Below are 23631 nucleotides of genomic sequence, written 5' to 3' on the forward strand. Positions count from 1 at the left end.
GCTACTACCCATTCCCTATCTAGTTCCATCTGTCCTGGTTCCTTTTATGACTTTCCTTACTTATCAGATTCCAACAATTGTAGGCTTTGTGTTTCTGTTTTTCTTCCTCCTGGAGCTGCTTCCACCTCCCCATACCCCTTATATTTTCAGTCCTTTTTTTTCTTTCTGCCTGTCTGTCACCAATCACTCACCTGTCATTGTCTCTCAACTCCACCCCTCTCCCTTCCCACCTAGCTCCTTCTGTCCATCATCCTTCTCCCATTCTTGAGGCACTGATCACTCACTAGCCAATCTCACCCCTCTGCCTTTCCTTTTTGTATTGGCTATCTTCCCTCTCCACATTTAGTCTTAATGAAGGGTGTCAGCCCAACCACTGACTCTCCATTTTCACCCATAAATGCTGCCTGACCAAATGAGCTCAATTGCAACTAATTTCTTGTTCTAGATTCCAGACGTCTCTTCAGAATTCCTACATTGATTTGCAAGTACATTTGGGAGATTTTGCAGACGCAGCATTGGTGGTGAATCTTCCAGTGCTTTGCAGTGTCCATATGTCACCAATGTAATCATTGCTCATTACTCAAGACTCTTAATTTTCTGATGGGTTTGAAATTCTGTTCTGCAAGTATTTACTCATTTGGTGAAAAGAGGTGGTGCTGGTGTACCAGAGGTAGTGGTGGATCTCATTAGCTCTAGTGGCATCCCAGTTAATTGGCCATGCAGTTTCCAGGGATAGGAAGCTCTTTGTGGTGTTTCCACTGGGCCACCCTTAACTGGGACACTAATTGCTTTTCCACTGAACACACTCATCCCCAGGGATCGGAGTGTTCTACCTTCAACTAGAGGTGGGCGACTTTCTGCTGTCCCTTTTCCACTATTTTTATCAGCACGGCGGTGTCAGCAAACACCGGGGATATGAGTAGTCGTGGAGGTGGATATTTGCTGGCGCGAAAGGAGTCATTTGACGTCGGCATTTGGACAATGTTCCTTTTCCACTGGACCCTGTCCAAGTAAATTCCCAGTTAATTCCTGGGACAGGATGCCAGAGGAAGGGGCTTTTGTCTATCCTTGCAAGTCCAGCTGACCTGCCCTAAACCAATGCTGAGTGCTTTAAGTGAACCAAAATCATGGAAACATCCAGTTTAACATATCCTTTGGCTGTCAAACTATCAATACCATGAAGTTGGGGGCTTCGTCTTCATCAATCATAGGACATATATGGTTATGCTGGTGTACTCCACCAAATTTCAGATGAATATACCAAAAGAGTTGCATAATATTGAGTGCTTTATACTTCAAATCTTGTGCCAGCCACCATTCAGTATTTATATATCATATTGTGACAATATTGTACTGCAGCATATTTTTATAAATGCAAATATTTACATATTATTGAACTTTCATAGCTGCCCTGCAAGTAACAGTTATTAATAGAATTACTCACGGCAGAATGTACTGTTCCTCCATTTAAGTTCTGCTCCCTCTTTCTTACAAACATCAGCATAATGTTGGATGTTATCACAGAGTGCTGGGAGCAGACCATGGTATTTGCACATATCTTGCACACAGTTTTTGATGAAGAAATCTGGGTTAACAAGGGCATGACAAGATCTGTACTTATTGGACAGCAGATCCTTGCATTGGGACTCAATTATCAGCCTTTCTCTTAGAGTGCAAGGAAAGTCCACTTGGTCTCTCGACAGACAGCTAGTAAAAAGAAACAGTACCAGTTGTGTTAAACTTTGATTTTTAAATTCTTTCTTTCAACGACATAGCCTGTGCAATATTTTCAAAAATGATTGAAATGTTTCTGCCATTTCTTTTCTCACATTAAGTACTTGTATGACAATATGTTAACATTTTACATTTTAACATTAAATTTTTAAAATGTCAAATCATTCACAGAAACAGACAATATGGCAGAAGATCATTCAGCCCTTCAAGCCTGCTCCACTCTTCAATAAAGCCATGGCTCAGTATCCTCTTCCTGCTTTCTCTCCATACCCCTTGCTCCTTTTAGCCGTAAAGACCATATTTTTTAAATATTTTATTTACAGAATGGCAGAAGCTGATTCTGTCCATTGAAATCCATACCATCGAATTACTCCCAATTAGCCGACAACCCCATACGTTTTGGAGAATGGGAGGAAATGGGAGCATCTGGAGAAAACCCACGCAAACCTGGGGAGAATGTATAAAATTCCTTACATACAGCGCTGGATTTGAACCCTAGTTGCTGCCGCTGTATACAGTTGCGTTACCAGCTATGCTAACCATACTGCCCATCAGTGATCTGACCCCAACATCATTCTGTGTGTATGAGTCCAACAAGTTCAGAACTCTCTGACTGAAAAGATTTCTCTTCATCTCAGTCCTCAGTGTCTTACCCTTTCTCCTTAATCTGTGACCCCCACCCCCTCCGATCAGGACTTACCCAGAATCAGGAATTCCTGCATCTAAGCTGCAAGTCCTGTCCGAATGTTAGAGGTCTCTGCAAGATCCCTTACACTCTTCTAAACTCCAATGAGAATAACCCTAGTCTATCCAGCCATTCTTCATGCATCAGTCCATCCAGCCCAGGAATCAGTCTGGTGAACATTCACCACCTCCTCTTAAAAGCAAAAATGTCCTTCCTCAGATGAGAAGGCCAAAACTGCACACAATATTCAAGGTGTGGCCTCACCAAGGCCCTCTCCAACTGCTGAGAGGCCTACTTGCTTCGATATTCAAAACCTCTTACTCTATAGGCCAACGTGCCGTTTGATTTCTTCACCAGTTGCTTTACCTGCATGACACCCTGGTCTTGTTGCACAACCTCTAATGCCTTTTCCCAATTTCTCACCATTCAGATGATCATCTGCCATCCTGTAATTGCTACCAAAGTAGATAACCTCATACTTATCCACATTATATTGTATCTGTCACACATTTGCCCATTCATGAAATTTGTCCATGTCACCCTGCAGTCATTTGGAATAATCCTCACAGCTCACACTGCCACCCAGCTTCGTATCATATGCAATTTTAGAAATGTTATATTCAATTCCTTAATCTAGATCATGACAATGTATTGTAAATCACTGCAGTCCCAGCCCTGAACCTTGTGGTACCGCTCTAGTAACTGTCTGTCAACTGAAAGGACTTATTTATGACCATTCTCTGCTCCCTCCCTACCAACTAGTTTTCTATCCATGTCAGTGCATTACCTCTTCCACGGTCTCTAATATTGCACACTAATTTTTTGGGTGTAGCACCTTATTAAAAGTCTTTTGAAAGTCTAAATACACCACATCAATTGCTTCACCATCTTCTAGTTGGCATCCTCAACAAATTTGAGGATTGATCAAGGAACTTAGGAACAGATTCAATCAATGGTCTTTAATTTTTGCTTAGCTTCTTACCTCTTGGCATAAAATACATTCACAGTTCCAATAAATGTTCATAAATATACATCAATACGTTTACCTCAAACATCAAAAAATGTCCCAGCAAGTATTTATATTGATGACTAACTTGTATTTATGTCCACTAGAAACTGTAATATCTTCTCTTCTCCTACCCTATAAAATGATTTGTTTTTTGTATCAGTCATGATAAATGGACAACGTGTGTCCCAATTGCAGTGATGTTGCAACCTTGTTATAGCACAGGATTTTCAGAAGGCTTTCAACTCAGCCTCACCTAGAGTTAAAAGGAAGATTAAGGCAGTACATCTGGAGATCAAAAGGAAGATTCATCGCTCTACTCTTGTCTCTGTCATCACAGCAACATAGCATTGGGAGTCAGCCTCTGTCCTTATTACCTAACTTTACATTTTTTAAAGTCCCTGTGGGGTTAGAAGCTATTTGATTGGGGGCAGGGACAGACTTCAGGGCCGACTGAGGCCCTCTTGTTCCTGATCTGATATTACTGCCTTGTGCAAGTTCTCAGATTTGAATTTTGCCCTTTATAATTGATAATAAATAGAGTTTGGAATGCTTCTCTCATACATAAAGATTTAAAGCTTACCCTTGACTGCCAAATTCTTCTGTCTTCCAGCTGTTTCCAAAGTGATTGGCACTGGATGCAATATTACCATTGGGCATTTGAAACTCATTAGCTTGCTGTCCGTTGTAATCACCACACAAGCCACACACCTATATCAACAGAAGAATTAAGTCCCAAATGTCATTGTGACAAGGTGATTTGAGATCAAGATATATTTTACAATGTGCAACCTAAAAGAGCAGAACTAAACTGCTATTAGAACTTATCTAATTGGACTTATTGTGGAATTGATCCTTTCCTGATGCAGAGATGACAGCTGGTAAGACTCCGCCAAAATGTGCCTCACAATTTATATGGACTGTCAAAATGATGAACATTGTAATAGCCACAAGCCTAGTATTGGGATGGTGAGGAGTAAGAAAGGTACATTACTGACGCCTTCCGCCTCATTTTCATCTCATTACATTGATGGGGTGGACGGATTTGGTAACTGAGCTTAACTTTGCACTTCTGAAAATGTGAAGATCTGCAGTATTTGAGTGTTGGTTGAAATTACATGATTTTTTTTTTAAAGAGTCAATACCAGTTACACATGTACAGTACTTCAAACTTGGGACACCAATTTCCTTGGAGAAGAAAGTTAACCCAATAATGTACATCGTGAATCAAAATGTTCCGGAAAAGTAAACATGATCCTCTTAAGGCAATCAGTCATACGTTTTTCCTGTGGTCATTAGACCCCATCACTAAGGTGATGTGCTTTTTATTTTTTGCCTATCTTCACAGATACAATGTACAAATTGAAACATCAAATTATATGGAAAAAATGTCAAGAAACATTTGTTTAATTTCAAATATATTATTTTCATAATGAACTTCAAACTGGGAATACCTTTTATACACCATATATAGTAGATTTTTTAAGATTGTCCATCTATATTCCTGTTGTATCTCTTAACCATCTGGTGCAAGAAATTCTTAAGTGACTTTTGTTAGCTTTCTTAATCTCTATTAAAAATATTTTTATGGAGTTTAACGTAAGCGTGCTTACAGAAATTTGAAAAGCACGTAACAATTCATTCGTATACAAGTAAATCTATATAAACAATCAAACCTGTTTATTGAAATAAATCATAAGACAAAAGAAAAAAATCTAAAAATTAAAAGTACATTTAATCTATCCCCTCCCTCTAATCAAGATTACCTTGTAACTGCATCCCCCCCACCCCCCCACCCCCCCAGAGAACAGGCAACAAACTGCTGAATAACACAGTTAATTCTTCCAATTGCAGAAAAATTCTAAGAATTTCATAAATTTAAACTTTCTATCTTTGATATTGTATTTAATTTTCTCCAAACTTAAATAAGACATTACATCATATAAACCACTGTGAGTGAGTAGGGGATGAATCATCTTTCAATTTCAATAAAATTGCTTGCCTGGCTATGAAGGTAATAAAAGCTCTTTTTTTTTTCCTGAGTTGCCGACGTTGGTTTTTCTCATGATCCAGATAAACCAAACAGAACAATTAATGGACAAGGTTCAACATTGATCCTAAGAATCCTTGATAAAGTTTGGACACTGTCTTTCCAGAATTTCTCTAAATTTGGGTTTCTCTCAATTAAGATTTCTTAATCTCAGTACTTTTCAACAGAATGAAATCCTTCATCGAAGACAAATTTAGATAATCAGGAAAAAAAATCACATAAAAACACTATTTTACATACTTCAACAAATTCAGGTGACAGAGGAGAAAAATATTAATATTTATTTATATAATATTAACACGTGCATGAGGCATTAGGTTTTTTGTTTTTTTTTACTCTGAAGATCACGAATTAACCTTATATTAGCCAAATAAAAATCTAATGTTTTGAGTCACCATGTTTGATGACAGATTTTCAGTTCCTTCCAGCCAATATATTATGAATTAATATCATATACACTCACTATTCCCTTGGTAAAATTTCCTTTCAAGTGCACGAGAAACATTTGAATCATAAACGCTTTGGACGGCAATGTTCATGCCGACAGTATCAACAACAGTTCTTCTGTTCATTAACACTTCCTGTGGTCCTACCACTTACTCTCTATGCCTGAATCTTATTTGGCCTCATAAACATGCATTTGCTGGGATTAAATTCCACGAACTTTTGCTGTGCCCAACTTTCCAGTTGATCAGTATCTACCACAACACAAATTTTCATGTCATCTGAAAATGTACCATTTATTCCTGCTACATCCACATCCACATTATTACTATATATAAAATAAAATGTGTGCTCTACTTACCTTTGAATAATATGATTTTGGCAAACTGATCTCCAGATTCTGATTGTCATCAAATTTCACTGACATGCCAAAATCTGTCTCAATTATTGTGTTGAGACCATTTGTTATAACGTTTATACCTTTCAGGAGTCCTTTTATTGGTGAGCGGGTCCTTACTCCATCCAGCTTAAAAAAAAATGAAATACTTGTTAAGCGACAGAAACAAAATAAAAACATTAACAGCACCAAAAACTACAAGTTAATCTCAATGAGAGTTAGATCAGCTGAAAGCCCAATAAACCATTTTCCTACTGCAACTCTACCCTAGTGCAAAACCAGTATAGAGCATTTGCCACCTTTTTAAAGAACCTTTTGGCTTTCACATTTTCTGACTTCACTGGGAATGACTTGCTGTTCTGTAATTGCCAGTTTGCAATTATAAGTTGAATTCTTCTCAATTAACTTACAAGTTCATGACTTTATATTTAACAAAGAAAAATATATTCAGTAGTGTAGTGCTCCAGTTTTTTTTTGCTGGAATGGGATAAAACAGATGTGCTTGTGATTTGGTCTAGTTTCCAAACAGTATTTGATCAACTTAGGATATAGTTGCACGACCCTACAACAGAGATATCGATTAACATTTTCGGCTGATGACTTGAATGCAGGATGGAGCATTAGAGGACTAAAGAGAAATCCTTTGATTAACTGCCATTAAATTATCAGTCTCATTCAGAAACCAAGCAATGGTAGATATAAGAAAGAGAGGTGATCACACGGCTGATTGAGAATGAGAAGAATTCTCCTGACGTGACAGTTACTCAAGTTTTACTCTTCATTGAATCACAATCGGTTGCCCAATTTAAGTGTCTAATTCACTACCAAGTTTTTCCACTTTATTCAGACGAAATTTATACAAAGGTAGAGAAAAATAAATGAAGAATCGGTAAATTTAAAACCCTTCGAGTGTTACAATGTGAGGCACGTCTTCCCCTTACCAACATCCTCCTGTTTTTCTGTAGTGTAAGGCGAATACCAAACACATCTATGAAGATCTCTCTCAAATAAGATGAAGGAAGTTGTCCTTGTCCTTCATTTAATACGCTGACGTTGACAGGAATCACACTGCTACTGTCACACATTTTCACCAGGGTGTATGCACAAGTACCCGAGAATGAGTACATGATTTTATCGAAGGTGTAATAGTGAGTACCGCCAGCAATATGGCACGATGCACTTCCTAGACAACAAGAAGAATCCAATGAAATTCTGAAGGAAGCTTTATTATTTTGAAATAACTGGAATTAGGTACATATTACTGTGACAAGCTGAAATGTGCCTCCCTGGGTATCAACACCTCAAGACATCGCTCTCCAAATGTGATTATTGACAGAGCAAGTAAAAAAGAAATGTAACCAATTTGGTCTCCCCAGCCAAATTGGCTCCTACTCTGAATTAGTATTCTCATATTCATATTTTACATTTAAAATTCCCCAAAATAAATACAGAAGCGGTGCAGCATGGAAACTGACCCTTCAGCCCAACAAGTCTGTGCCAAATATCAAACACCTTCATTACCCTAATTGTACTCCAACTCATTTTATTCTCCCCTACATTCCAATCAACTCCACACAGATTTTACCACTCACATACACATTGGAAGCATTTTACAATGGCCCTTATTAACCTTGAAACCTGCACAATTTTTGCTCTGCGGGAAGAGACCCATGAAATCATAGAGGCTATGCAGCCAGTGGAGGTCAGCATTAAACCAGGGCTGATGAATCTGTGAGACAACAGCTCTCTTAAATGTGCCACACCACTATACTCCACTACATGCTTTGAGACTAACCCCACCGAAGTAAAATCATACTTGTGGAGGAAAACAGGAAAATAATGGTGGAAACGTGACATGGCTCGTTCCACTCAATTCACCAGTGATTGCACACTATAACAGCAATCACATTGGATAGCCATTTGAAACATAGTCCCTTGGGATGGGAGCTGAAAGAAACTGCAATACTTCCATTGGATCCTCAACTAATCACCTCACTGGAGTTTCCAATTATAATTTGAATTAGGAACATAGGAAGTAGGAACAGAAAAATGGCCGATCGAGCCTGCTCCGCCATTCAATACGATCATGGCTGATCTAATTTATGACCTAACTCCACCTACCTGCCTTCTCCCCATATCCCCCAATTCCTCTATCATGTAAAAATTGATCTAACCGAATTTTAAATATGTTTAATGATGCGGCCTCAACCACTTCCCTGGTTAGAGAATTCCAAACATTCACTACTCTCACATTAAGGAACACACCAGGTAATATTTTTTTTTAAATCAGAAAAAAAGCATAAAAACTGAACCCAAAGGAGTTGAGGCCTCAATTACTTTTTACAAATACAATGACATATTAGTTACCCAACCACAGATCAGTATTTTAGTGCTTTGTAAAATGACTAACCTGCCATCTGACAGCCTAGCTCTCCATTCCATCTTTCACATTTCTCATGCAGTCCACACTTCCAGGCTGAACAAACACTGACGTTTTTGCCTAGGCATGTACAACGTTCAGTGCAGTTTCCATTTGTGAACCAGCTTTCATACATCTGAAACAAATCCAACCAGGATGACATTCGAATAGAAAATATTTTAAAGTGAAAAATGGCCCACTGTTACACATGAAAATGTGGCCCATTAGAACATGCTCTATTAATTCATAGTTCATTTCATTTTATAAACCAAGTGTTTTCTCCATAAATAAAGGAAATTCAGTGAAAACCCAACACCCAACCCCAACCCACCAATTTTCCCCTGCAACCGCTGCAACCCTGTCTGCCTGTCCCGCATCGGACTTGTCAGCCACAAACGAGCCTGCAGCTGACGTGGACATTTACCCCTCCATAAATCTTTGTCCGCGAAGCCAAGCCAAAGAAGAAGAAGAAGAAGAAAGGAAATTCAAACCAAGACATTTGTCCTCACAACACAGTCAAAACAGTTTCGCCTGATCAAAATAAAATTGCAACCATTTCTGAGCTCCTAATGCTGAGCATAGGTCCTGCTGGGGTGCAGGACAATGTTAGAAATGTCATTCCAGTGTGAAATTCACCCCTCCATCAACTTTGTCTCGACCACTTGTTGTCTCATGAAAGTTGTCAACATGTCAAAGGACATATCCCTCTCCAGTCACACTCTTTTGTCTCACCTTCAACCAGGCAGAAGATACACAAGTTTGAAAACACAAATATCCAAATTCAAGGATTGTATCTTTCCCGCTCTTTTCTGACTCTTAAATGGATCTCTCGTTCGTAAAAAATGATTTGGACTGATTTTACTGTACTCTTCTCAATATTCTGCAATTTATCATTATATTGCACTCAATTTACTGTTCCACTACACCCTGGACTTTTGTTTCATTATTCCACTATATGCTGTATTTAAGGATGGGTTGACTTGCCTGGATAGCACTCATAATAACTTTTTTCATTGTATCTCAGTACAAGTGACGATACAGAATTCAATTCCAGTAATATTAACAATAATGCAACACCCAGTTTTTGGATTCCAATGTGATTCTCGATTTCATTTGCTTGGAATATGATAGTCTTTGTTTACTCACTGAACAGCCAAGCTTGACTAAAGCAATTTTTTAAAGTTCAATCACCGTAAAAGAAAATATTTTCTTTGCTGGAATTTTCCTCACAACGTTCTTCAGTCACAGGACATGAGCATAAACCTTAAACCGGAGATGCTGTTCCAAACATCAGGAAGAGTTCGTCACAAGGTGGAGCCTTTAATTTATGTGAGAAGATAGGCAGAATCCCAGAATAATTCGGAAAGGGTTACCTTTACTTCATTCTATGGCTTGATGTGGGAGGCCGAGAGAGAGATTTTCCCATAGCTTCACCCCAACCATACCCTCCATCCTTCCTCCACACATCTAGGCTTATCCCAGCACCAGTTCTGCCCTCCACAACTGTTAGAATTTTAAAGATTATGCAAAATTAATCCAAGAATAACCTTTCATCTTCCTTTCAGCTGTAGTCTGGTGAGTTATGTGTGCATGATTTGTTTATATTTAAGGAACATACATACAGTAATTCTACCAGGCAAATGTATTTACCTGATAATATCTGTTATTATATGTACAGCCACACTGACTGCTTGGAATACATTTGTCCACACTCAGAATGTATCCAGGGTCACAGAAGCATCCTTCAACAGTTGGTACAAGACAGGTATCAGGTGCAGATGGGTGCATACAGGTAGCAGGACAACCAGTACCGCATGTCTCATAATGACTACCAATAGGACAGGTCAGTGCTAAAGAAAACACACAAAGAGCAATAATTTATCCTTCAAAGTTTAGCTTTTGTAGTAGCCTAACATCTCACAGAAGTGCTTCTCTTACATAAACCACAAGCACCACGTGAAATTCTGCCAATATTGTTAGGTCATGGACTGTTCAGTTTTCTGAAGAATTATGAATGGAATTGAATATTATGCAGATATTGATGAAGCAGTGGATGGTGGTTTAGCCAAGAAGAATTCCCACAGTAATGTCCATGGGGTCAAATGATTGGTGTCCATTAACCAAAACCTTTCTTCTTTCCTGGTATGATTCAATCCAGTGAAGAAATATTCTCCCAAATTTCCAATCAATTCTAGAACCTCTTGCTGCCATGTTTGGTAGTGTGCTATCTTCAGTATCGAGAGTCACCATTCTCAAGTCAATTCAATTCCTTAAATCGTATTTGGAAATGTGTGACAAAAAAACAATTAAACAATGGTGAGCATGTTATTGGTGACTATATTGCATGATCACACTTGCAATTAACGTTCCCTTTATTTCTCTGATAGGCTGAAAGAATGTTAATTGGCCATTTTTTTTTGTTTTTAGACATGTTAAACGTAAGCAATGAAGTGCAAAATACAACTTACAGCAGAATGTATTGTTTCTCCATTCTGTACAGACTCCGGCTTGAGTACATAAATCACTATAGGTCTGTAGGGCAAAGCAAAGTGTGGGGGATTGCCCTCCGTCCATGCACATATCATAAACACAGTTATCAAAATAATTCTTGGGAAGAACCTTAGCATGGCATTCTTTAAACAACCCTAAAAAGACACAGGAAAGATAGAGAGAATTATATTCTGTAAAGAGAAGTATTTTACATTTAAAGAATCCAATTCAGAAAGTTATTCCAGTTCAAATAAAGCCAGTGAGGTGCTTTCGGCGCATGTCGCACAAGGCTCCCGATTGGAGGAGCAGCAAGTTCAAGCCCTTTGATTGTACTAAACTAGGCAATCAGTCTAATGTACACATCATTATTTGGTACTCTCACATCTCTTCATGCATTACCCATTCCAGGAATAATTTATTTTGGAAAATTTTATTTATTGAATCATGAAGCGTATGTTAAAACATGCAATTAATGAATAAAACACCAAATACATACATATCTTAAAACTAATCCCCTATAACCCCCCACCCCCTTCCCTAATCCACCCATCCCAACCCACCCCCTTCTGACCTTGCCCAAAAGAAAAAAAGGAAAAAGAAAAAAAAATACATAAAATCAAACTTCGTCAGTTAATTCCCATGGTTTGAAGTGACACCCCTACTGTGCGGTGAGGAGATTGAATAAGTTAACCCATATAATCCAAATACAGGCTCCACATTTTACGATAAAATGATTATGATCGCATAAATTATATTTGATCTTTTCCAATCGAATATAAGACCTCAACTCCGGATGCCATCTCTGAATACTCTAATCAGTCTCGTTTTTCCAAGTAATTGCCAAATATTTTCTCGTCACAGCTAATGCCAATCTCAAAAAAGCGATTTGAAATCTACTTAATTTTAATTCTAAATGAATCTTCTTAATATTACCCAACAAAAATATTAAAGGGTCCTAATGAAAATTTCACTTTCAAAATAACTTCTAAAAATTCTTTTAAGTTTATTCCAAAAAGGTTTCACCGTCTCACATGACCAAGTAGAAGGTAGAAAAGAACCTACATCCTTATGACACCTAAAACATAAATCCAAAGAAATAAAATTATATTTCCTTAATTTTTCCGGAGTTAAATATAATTGATGAATAAAATTATAATGAACTAATCGATACGTTACATTTACAATAGTCAAACTATCTCTACATAAATTCATCCAATCATCCTGAGAAATAAGTATACCTAAATCTTTCTCCCATTTCAATCTAGATTTATGGATATCCAGCTTAAGCATTTTATTCTGTAATAAAGCATACATCTCAGACATAAATCCTTTCTTACTACCCTTTTTCTCTTCTTTCAACATACATAATGTTAAACTTTTTCTTATTAAAATAAATGTTTAATAATAGTTTTGGTTAAACTCTTTCCAGAAGAAGCATTAACAAATGAGAAATAAAATATTCAATAAATAATATTTCTCTATAGCCTTTAAGCTCCTTTTAAATGTATTTTTTTTCACAAGCCAACAAGTCAAAAAAAATAACAACTTGCTTCAATGACAAACAGGTTTGTCTTTTAAAATGATGAACATATAGTCTGCCTCCCACCGGTCTTGAAAAGTCTTTCGTTTGGCCATTTTTCGTAAGGGGTTTATTACATGTGAGTTAGGCGACAGGTCGCAGATGCTAACGAAAGTAAAGAGAGGAGGTGGGGGCGATTAGCGGGCAGAAGGGCCGGCGCCAACGCATTTGCAAAGCATTCTGGGGGATTTGTAGTATTAGCTGTGCATGCGCTATACTGGCACGGTGGCCAGCGGGCCAGCTCTAATACATATTTGATATGATCTTGCGGGCCAAATATAATTACGACACGGGCCAAATTTGGCCCGCGGGCCTGAGTTTGACATGTGTGGTCTAGGCAACTGTAGAGTACGCCCAAAATGATCCAACAATAAAGCTTTAATTTGATAATAAGAAAAAAGAGTATTTGAAGATATATCATATTTCTCTTTCATTCGTTGAAAAGAAATAACAATCTTGCACCAATTTAATACCCTTTTGATCCCATAACTTCAAAAGCTGATTATTAAGTGTAAAGGGGAAAATCTTATTTTGGTACAATGGAGTTTTACCTGAAATCTTTCCTTGAGTACCCATGGCTTCATTTTTTTTATACCGTAAATCCATTAAGTGTTTCAAAACAGGTAAATTATAATTACTCAATCATTTAGGATTCCATCTATAAATAAACTGATCTAAATTCTTCTCACAAATTAAAGATAGTTCAATATTAGCTCATATCAAAAGTTTATCTATTTCAAAGATCCTATTAATAAATTTCAATTGTGCTTGCATCATAATAATTTTGAAAATTAGGATGTTGCAAACCTCCTAATTCATATTTCAAAGTCAATTTCTGTAATTCTACCCTTGTAGCGGTAGCTACAGCAAAGAGACTCATAGCCACCACGTTGGATGCTCTCATCGACTGTTTTTATTCAAATCCCGTGCACACCCCATTAGGGGCAGTGTGAGCTCGGCCCCCACGTGAGCAGTGATGTCATAAAGTCTGCCTGAGGCACGCGCTGGGCTGGAACCACGAGGTAAGGAGGACTCCCGATGGCACCATTTTCTCATGGATTCCCCGCCACGCAGCGGTACAAGCAGGGCTGGTTCGCCATGAGAATGTGCACCAACACACAAACCCCCCCCCCCCCCCCGAACCGGCTTACGCATCCCGCCGCTTGGGTGGACAGCCTCAGCGCTCAAGCTTAGCCGTTTGAACCAGTCGCGAGAGGTCCAAGTGTGCTGCCTTTAGACTGTCTACTGTGAACAGATCATTTTTGCCCCCAATGTCTAATGTAAAAGTCTTCCTGGACCACTGGAGGACTTTGTACAGGCCTTCATAAGGCTGCTGCAAAGATGCAGTGTGCGGTCCGCACCGAACGAAAATGAATTCCGCCAAGTCCATCTCTTTGGGAAGACGGGCTAGTCTGGTGCCTTGATGAGTAGGAGGCATGGGGGCTAGGAAGGCGAGCTTGCTGCGGAGGTCCGCCAATAGGTTTGGGTTCTCGGTCGAAGAGTCAGATTCCGGACCGAAGAACTCACCATGCAACGAGAGTGGCGTACACCAATTCTGGAGATGATGCCTGTAGATTATCAAGTGCTGTTCTGATGCCGAGGAGGACCCAGGGTAGTTCATCTGCCCAGCTGGGATCTGTGAGGTGGGCCAGAGGGATGACTTCAGGGAGAGATTTCACCACCACACCAGCCCATATGCTTGCGGGTGATAAGCTGTGGTGTGGTGAAGTTTAACCCTCAGTAGGTTCACCAATTGAGTCCAAAAGGCAGAGGTGAACTGGGCGCCCCTGTCGCTGGTGATGTGCGCCAGAACTCAGAACCTGGCGATCCAGTGGGCAACTAAGTTTCTGGCGCACGTCTCGGCAGAAGTCTCCTTGATGGGAATGGCTTCCGGCCATCTCGTGGTCCGGTCGACCACTGTAAGCAGGTGGTGTACCTCCCTGGACACCAGCAGGGGGATCATGATGTCAACATGTATGTGTTGGAACCTTTTTACTGCCGGGTCAAACTGCTGAATTGGGGCCTGTGAATGCCGGTGGACCTTGAAGGCCTGCCACTGAGTGCAGCTCCTCGCCATCTCAGCTACCTCCTTCTTGAGCCTGTGCCATACGAACCGCTCTGCCACCATTCACACTGATGCCTTCACCGAGGGGTGTGCTAGATCGTGAACTACGCAGAAGGCCCGCGATCTCCACTGCGGCGTGTAAGGTAAAACATCATGAGATGGGAATGTGTAGGGAGTTACCCTGTACAGGGCAGTAACAAGAAGGGGAGGTGTCCTTGTACTCCTGTTAGGTAAAACATCATGAGATGGGAATGTACAGGGCTGTAACAAGATGTGAATGCATCCTTGTACTTACAAGATAAGAGAGACATTGATGGATTGAGAGGCAGGAAGCTAGCAGGGAAAGGATAGCAACAGTTTTAGTCATTGGACAAGTAATGATATGATGATGTTCTAAGCACATATCCAAGGGTATAAAAAATCACCATTTTGCTGATAACGGCAGAATGCATTCTCCGACTAACATGGTTGGTCGCAAGTGTTACAATCCGGTAATAAAGAACAAAGAACCCTGATTTCGACTCAGCCTGGTGTTTGTCTCACTCATTCATGAACAAAGCAGACCTAACAGGCGGGACTATCAGGTGCAGTGAACCGGTAGAGACGTCGCAGAGCAGCGTGTCCTGGCTGTTCGGCAACCGAATGTCTTGGAGGCGGAGCCCTGAAATGACGGTATGGAGGGCTTGCATCTCTGCGCCTTCCCTCTGCGCCTGCGCCAGTTGGGTGTAGTTGAAGCTGGGGACGAGGGTTCTGATTGCCGGTCAGGAAAGCACGTCCGCCACGATGTTGTCTTCACCTGTCCTGTGCCAGATGTCGGTGGTGAACTCCGACACATAGGAGAGATGGCGTTGCTGGCGGGCCGACCACGGATCCCTCCAGGAAGTACCGGAAGTGCTGGATGGCTAGGTACAGCGCCAGGGGCTCCCGGTTGAAGGTGCTGTACTTGAACTCCGGTGATCGGAGGTACCTGCTAAAGAAGGCCAGCAGGCATCACTGTCCGATGACCCACTGTTTGAGTACGCCCCCAACGGCCATGGCTGAGGCGTCTACTGAGAGGGCGGTGTGGGCCTCCGGGTGCGGGTGAACCAATAAGGTGGCGCTGGCCAGTGCATCCTTCGTGGCCGCGAAAGCACCCTTTGCCTCTTTTGACCAAACCAGGACTTTGTCTTTAGAGGCGATCAATGAGAACAGCGGCCGCATGATGCGGGCGGCGCTGGGGATGAAACGATGATAAAAGTTCACCATATCTACGAATACTTGCAGGCCATTGAGGGTGGTGGGTTTGGGGAACTGTCATACGACTGCGACTTTTTCTGGCGCCGGGGCAGCTGAGATGGTGTGTCTCAGGATCTGCAGCATCTACTTGCCGAACTGGCACTTGGCCACGTTGACTGTGAGGCTGAATTACGCCAGGCGGGCAACCAGGGTGCAGAGATGGGCCTTGTGGTCCTCGTGGTCGCAACTGGCGATAAGGATGTCATCGAGGTATATAAACATAAAAAGTCCAGGTCCATGCCCACTGCAACCATGAGACACTGAAATATCTGGGCCGCGTTTTTAAGTCCGAAATGCATGCGCAAGAATCCGGAAAGCTCCAAAATCCGGCAAGAGGGGAGAGAGGTAGCAGCGCGAGTCAGGCAGCGAGATGGGGGGAGACCAGCAGTGCGAGTCGGGCGGCCAAGAAACTGAGTCAGGTGGCTGGGAGACTGGCAGTGCTAGTCGGGCAGGCAGGGTGAGGGGTGGGAAAGAGACCGGCAGCGCAAGTCAGACGGGCGTGGATAAAGCAGCACAATTCGGCTGGGCTTAAATCTGGCTTTCCGAAATCTGGAAAAATCCAAAATTCGAAACACACTGTCCACCAAGGGTTCCAGATAAAGGATCGTGTACTTGTACTGTACTACAGAATTACTCCCTCAATTATACGGGAGTGATCAATGCCACAAAGTGGCCATCGACTTCGGAAGGATCAGTAGCCAAACCACCCCCTCCCCGAACACAACAAAAAAAAAATTCAACAAATCATTTCAGGTATGATATGCTTCCTCGAGATCTCTATTAACTTGATCATCGTCGATGTCAATATCAATCAACGCTGAGATTCCTTCTCTTGCCTTCCATTCTTCCCCTTCTGAACTGGAACAGACTGTTGGAAGAAACTTTCTTGACTTTTCATCTGTTTATTATCCAGTAGAGAATGAGCAAATATAAGAACTTCGGCATCGTCACTGAAGAACTGAGATTAAAAGTCTCCATAAAAAACTTTTAAGTACAGCAGGATATCGAAAAGCAAATTTATATCCTTTCTTCCACAAAACAGCTTTAGCTGAATTAAATTCTTTACGACGTTTAATAACAGTTTGACTCAAGTCAGCATAAAAGAAAATTCTATTATTCTTAACTACCAAGGGGCCTTGATTATTTCTCGCATTTTGAACTGCAACTCTTAAGATCAATTCTCTATCTTGATAGCGTAAACATCTAATCAGGATAGAATGTGGAGCTGGACTTGGAAGAGGTTTCCTTCTTATTGCTCGATGAGCTCTATCCAATTCAAAACATTCAGAAAATATTCTTTCCCCAAAACTTCAGAAATCCACTCCTGAAAAAATTGAACCGGATCTGGACCTTCAAAATCTTCCAAAAGACCAACAATTTGAACATTATTCCTTCGACTTTGATTCTCTAATGGATCAATTTTCTTCAATAAATAACTTCTCTGAATTTTCCAGCCAGTGAATGAATCCTCCATCTGACCCATCTTTTCTTTCCATATCGTCTTTATACTCATGAAAATCCTCCAATCTTCTTAAATTTATCTTGCACGTTGTCACCATTCTCACACACTTTGCCACATCCAAATTAATAGAAGATATTTCCCCCTTCATATAAGCAAGTTGTTCCTTCATAGATGTGGTGCACTGTCGGTCAGAAGCAAACACATAAAACCAAAAGACTGTACAACAGGCTTTATTCAACGGAAACTTCCACAGAGCCAGCTGTGAGATTGAGCTGCTGTAAACTCTGAGTGAGTCTTCGGAGGGCCGGCTCAGACTTATATCCCGGAGGGTGATTGACATCTGACTGGGTGGGGTTGGTATATTCAGGTCGCTGATTGACAGCCAGCCAGGTGTTGTCTTGTCCCCATGCTCCTCTGCAGTAGGCCAGTGGTGGACCACCACAATAGATGAAAAACCTTGATTCATCTGAGTTGCCAAATATTCTATCTGTTTAGATATATCAACTTGTGATGGTGGATCTGAATAATGAAGGTCAGATTTAAACTTTGTTAAAACCTGTTTAGATATGGGCCTACCCTTGGATATAACAGTCTCTTCCTCCTCCATACCTGGGTAAATTTCTTCTTCTTTCAGTTCCCCTCCAATGTCATCTTCTTCCTCCTCCATCGACGCTGAAGGCATTTCAGCCAGACTTCAGGTTCAGATCCCCCCTCCCATCAGCCCAGCATCGCTGGGCCGAGAGAAGTCGGGCCCCCCCGCAGCCCGGGCCGCATTTTCGCGCATGCGCGATTGCTCCTACTGATCTGGAGGAGGATGTCATCGGAGGCCAGAGCCATTTTCCACAACGCTGCATGAAGTCGGTCCCGGAGTCGAATGAATCTTACCCAGGGACTGCTGTTGTGATCTTGGGTGAGGAGGAATCGACTCTGGAGGCTCCACTTTGAAGGTAGGCCAAAGTTCTCCTGTACTTGATAGCTGTTTAGAAGTTGTTTTTTTAAAAACTGTTTGTGCTTTTGTTTTCCTCATAATTGCTTCCAGGATATATCAGCAATATATTCAATATTTTCTGAAAAAATTAAAAAACTTTAAAATCGGGTTTTTAATAGTTCTGCCGGGGGAGGTGTTTCTCCACATCTTCTCCCTACGCCATCGTGCCCCCCCCCCCAGGAATAATTTGAGGCAAAATTTTATTTGTCAGAGCCCAACAAGAGAGGATTTAATGATTACAAAATGTTTTGAATTTTATAAACTGGGATATAAATCCAAATAAGTTATTCCTTAATATTATGCTTCTATACAGTTCTAGCCTGTTACACTATAAACAATTTACCCTGACACTAGAGTAAGGTTAGCTTCCGCCACTCTTGAAAAACATTTTTAAATGTTTTAAATAATCCAATTCTTAAAAATTTCAACCAATAAATTATGATCAGATATTGCTGGGATCTATGTATTATTTATTCACCACACAGTACGCCATTCTGGCTATTAAAAACTGTGCTGCTCAATTAACCTACCAACCCTGAGAACCCCTTTTTCACCTGCACCACATGAACTTACGTTCATTATTCTGCATGGAAGCCATTTGGATTTCTCAATTAGTAATCTTCAACCTAAGGCTCAATTTCCATTCTTCAATGAAATTTCTTGTCCTTTCTATTAAAAGGACATGCTCAGAATGTAGGTATATTGTTTTCCAAAAGGTGAGTTATGTATTAGAGTCAAAATGAAGAAATGTCTTCAAATAAATTGCACACATTGAGTGATACCCACCACTATCAGTTTGAAATCATTTACATGATCTGTTTTAACATTATTTCGGTTTTAAATTAGACAGAAGATGTGTACCTGTTAGATCTGTAATCATTCCACAAGCAGTATTTTTTTCTGCATTTTCCATTACTTTTGGATCACATTTAAAGTCACTCCCAACATGATTGCACCTGCATTTGTAAATATATGAAGCAATTGGAATGAGAAATACAAAATAAGATGAGACATGGTGTGAGCCAAGTTTCCAATCCTGTATCACCTACATCTTCTTCCACCCCTGTAATTTTCTCTATTGCCGCAACCTCTTTTGGAATATTCTTATAATTTTTTTTGTCACCTCCAGATTCCCTCATGACACACCTCATTCTATTTCTCCATAATTTTCATTTCATAAACTCCAAATTCCAAGTTTCATATCTCACCTTATTCTGAATTAATCAGTAATGCCCTGACTGTCCCAAAAACTCACAATGCCTTTAAAAATAGCTATGCTTGTCATTAAATTTCTCCATGGTCCTGCTGAGTCCAGTTTCTATGATCTCTTATCTCACTCCACATTGTTTCTCGACTTATTGGATTATGCCAATTTATTTTTCATCCCTGTTCCTCAGCCATACGCTGGTTCATCGGTCATCCAATTTAATTCAGGAATTTCTTCCCATAAAGATTAAAGTTCCATTATTGTCACATAATACTACATTTAGAATGCCACATACATGAAATTCTTTAACTTTTGTCTACTGTAAGGCAGAGAGAGAGTCGCCATTTTGTCAAGTACCCCTCACAGAAACCTACAGCACCTGGTGTTCCTAAATGGTCTCCCATCCTGAGCCTGCTTAGCTTCTGGCATCAGACAATCTCAGGCATATTCAGGCATAAAGATGTTCATTAAAACCCATCCTTTTGAACTTATTTTAATGTACCACCTTGGCAATGGCATTGTTTTTCTTCCAGTTTTCTGAACTGCTTTGGAACATTACCCATGCTGAAGGGCTATAAAATTGGTCAAAGCTTCAGTTTGAGTCTAGAACTGGGTAAATATACACATGGATAGACAGCATTAGAAAGGTGGTAAATAGATGCAGCAACAATAATTATTGGCCCTTCATTGTCTCGTTACCTCTTGTTAATTGTGATTTTTATGAACGGGTATTTGGGAATGGGTAAGAGTTTGTTGCTCATTGTAAATAATTACATTTGCGTACTTACTCTGTCTCTCCATTATGTACTTGCCAACTTTCTCCGAGCATATTAGAATCTGCTGCAAAACTTCCATTGGGCATGATGATGTCATCCTTACGGTCACCATTGTAGTTCCCTAAAATCACACAAAAATTGGTTTCATAGAGCATTTGTCATTCCTTGAGATGCCAGGATACGGTGACATCTTTTTCATTTCTAATGTTTCTAAGGATGTTGGTGAAACTGCTTCAATCCAGAAGTAAAATAATTATCAAAGGGATTAACTCAAAACTGTCTGAAATTTAACAAAATCTGATGCAAAATAAGCCTCTGAATTACTTAGAATCATGGCATAAAACAAGCCCTTCAGTCAAGGATGTCAACTAGCATGCATCCATTTACCATACACTAATCCTACATTAATCCCATTTCATTCCTTAATGATTCCCATCAACTCTCTTCAGTTTCTTCTACTCACCCACTTTACTAGGGATAATTTGCCATGGTCAATTAACCTTCCAACCTGCATATCTTGCAATTTAGGAAATTGCAGCATGTCTCTAGTAAATAGTAAATCGGATTTTATGGATTGACTAAAGAGGTGGGGATTTGTTAAAGGCACACCATGTCAAAATAAATCAACTGAACTTTTCTGACAAGTAACGGAAAGAGCCATGATGTGGCGAGTAAGGAGTTTGAAAAGGTTTGTAGGCTCGCACTGAAATTCCTACTTGCTGCAGCCAAAAAGTTAAGTAAAATTCACCAACTACAATAGTATAAAGGCCATGAATCAAAAGGGAATGTAGCAGCATGGATAAACAAAAAAAGATTGTCTACATAACAAGATAAAAGGTAATGGACACAGCCCAGGACATGCCTACATCTACAAGGAATGCTGCCATTGGAGGGCAGCAGCCAATCAACAAAGACCCACACCACCCAGCACATACTCTATTCTGCTCCTCCCAGCAGGAAAGAGGTACAGGTGCCAAAAGACTCACACCATTAGGTTCAGGAACAGCTGCTACCCCTCCACCATCAGACTCCTTAAGATTCAAAATTCAATTTATTGTCATAGTAATAAAACAGTGTCATATAACTGAAATTTCTTTTTGCCCGATGCAAGGCGGACAAATTCACCACCGGCAGGAAATGCTTAAGCGCCTCTTACAGCCCGACTTACAATCAGAGAGAGAGAAGCAAAAGAGAGTCCCCTCTGAGACACCGAGTGTCCATAGATTCACCTCTAGTACTTCCGCAGCCCCACAGGGTTCAGTCCAAACCACTGGCAACCCGAGCTCCAGATCCGAACCTCTTCAGTGGCCTCAGCACTTCTTTGCACCTTGGTTCTGATATCTGGAATCCCTCCAGAAAATTTGAGCCAGTCCGCAGTCCGGCGTGAGTCTCCCAACAGCAGTGTCCAGCAGCCCACAGTTTCTGCAGGTTCCCTGGCTTGAGTCGCCAGCAGCCCATCACATGCACTGGTCCCTCAGCCGCAGAGATGGCAGTTGATTGGGTGGATGGATCCCATTAGCGAGCTGAATCTCTGCTCTCCCACTCCCTGTGGGTCCACACCAGTGGCAGCGCTGCCATCATTTTAACGAAACATATTGCTTTTGGCCTCAATGACAATCTTAATCAGAGACTCATTTAAGGATTCTTACCTGTGCACTTTATTCATTTTCTTTAGTTCTATCTGTATTGCAGTTAGTTTGTTTACATTCATTATTTGATTACAGTTCTTTTATTTGTTTACATGTTGCTGACCTATACACCTGAGATTGTCTGATCTCGGAAGCTAAGCAGGCTCAGGATTGGAGGGGAGATGGCCTAGGAACACAAGATGATGTAGTTTTTGTGAGGGGCGCCGAACAAAGTGGCAACTTTCTGTCTGCCTTATGGCAGACAAAAGTTTAAAAATTTAATTTGCTATTCTAAATGTAGTATTATGTGACAATAATGGAATCTTTACCTTTTCGCTGTGTACTGTTTATTGTTTTGCACTACCAATTAGTGGTAATTCTGGCATGCCCGCAGGGAAAAAAAAGGAATCTCAGGGTTGTATGTGATGCCATGGATGTTCTCTGACAATAAATATGAAATCTAAAATCTGAAGAAATAGGATAGTAGTGAAAGATTGTTTTTTTATGATTGAGGGAAGTGTACAGTGGAGATTCCCAGGGCTTGGAATTAGGAACTTTCTCATGTCTACTGGCTTGGGTGAGTGTATGTGGTACAATTTCTAATTCTTCAGCTGGCACTAATTTGGAGGTATATGGAAGCAGAATAACTTCAAAGAGATATAGACAGGCTGATGGATTGGCTGCACATGAAATTTACTACAGTACTGAATAATGTGGCTTTACATTCTGGTCAGGAGAAAGATAAGAAGTAATATAATCCAAAGGATGCAATTCTAAAAGGGATATCAGGGAGGAGAGATCTAGGTGTATAGGCATATAATATGTTGAAAATTACAGGATAAGTTGAGTACACAAAACATCTCCATCCATGTTACAATAATAAACAATTCATCAATAAAATAGAGATCTTGCAATAGATTTAGAGAGCAAGGAAGTCACAAATAGTGAAGCTACACTCAGAATATTGTGGCCAGTTCAGGGTATGAAATGTTAGAAAGGATGTAAAGGCTTAAGAGGGGGTGAAAAAGAGATATCTTGAGATGGTTTTTGTTATATTGCTAGAATGGTGAAGTTGGGATTTTTTCTCCTTGGACCATTGAAGACTCAGAGAGAAACTGCCTGAGGGTAAAATCAAGCACAGCAGACAAGGTGAATACAAAAGGGGTGAAAGGGTCAATATCGAAAGATCAGGTCAGAATTCTACAATCAAGAGGTGAAGCCATCACTGTTTTTTCCAGCGCGTCTGCAAATTATACTGAAGTACAAATCTAAGAACTTATTTGGTGCTCTCGAAGCAGCTCAAGTTTCTCGAAGAAGAATTATCAGCTATTATATCTCAGTCTGAGTAATTGTTTCCATAATTTTCTATAGATGAGTAACTTCTTAAATTTGTTAATGTTTTATAAATTAATTAACGCCTTTTGTA

The 23631-nt window shown here is 40.3% G+C and overlaps 1 protein-coding gene across 9 annotated transcripts in view; it reads right to left on the minus strand.

Annotated features, from left to right (window-relative positions):
* The window catches only part of LOC138742745 (IgGFc-binding protein-like), a 105630-nt gene that overhangs the window by 22817 nt on the left and 59182 nt on the right, over positions 1–23631 (minus strand). For 8 of the 9 annotated variants that reach the window (XM_069897564.1, XM_069897565.1, XM_069897566.1 and 5 more), the window contains 9 exons: positions 20590–20698; positions 19456–19550; positions 11204–11380; positions 10386–10585; positions 8727–8871; positions 7258–7499; positions 6281–6445; positions 4009–4136; positions 1445–1707 (listed from right to left, as the gene is read on the minus strand). In XM_069897564.1, the coding sequence (XP_069753665.1) occupies positions 1445–1707; positions 4009–4136; positions 6281–6445; positions 7258–7499; positions 8727–8871; positions 10386–10585; positions 11204–11380; positions 19456–19550; positions 20590–20698 (1524 nt within the window). Of the gene's footprint in view, positions 1–1444; positions 1708–4008; positions 4137–5432; positions 5652–6280; positions 6446–7257; positions 7500–8726; positions 8872–10385; positions 10586–11203; positions 11381–19455; positions 19551–20589; positions 20699–23631 lie in introns of those variants that run through there. The other variant, XM_069897571.1, reaches the window with a different exon arrangement.

This window comes from Narcine bancroftii, chromosome 9, assembly GCF_036971445.1.
Source record: "Narcine bancroftii isolate sNarBan1 chromosome 9, sNarBan1.hap1, whole genome shotgun sequence".
Taxonomy (NCBI): domain Eukaryota; kingdom Metazoa; phylum Chordata; class Chondrichthyes; order Torpediniformes; family Narcinidae; genus Narcine; species Narcine bancroftii.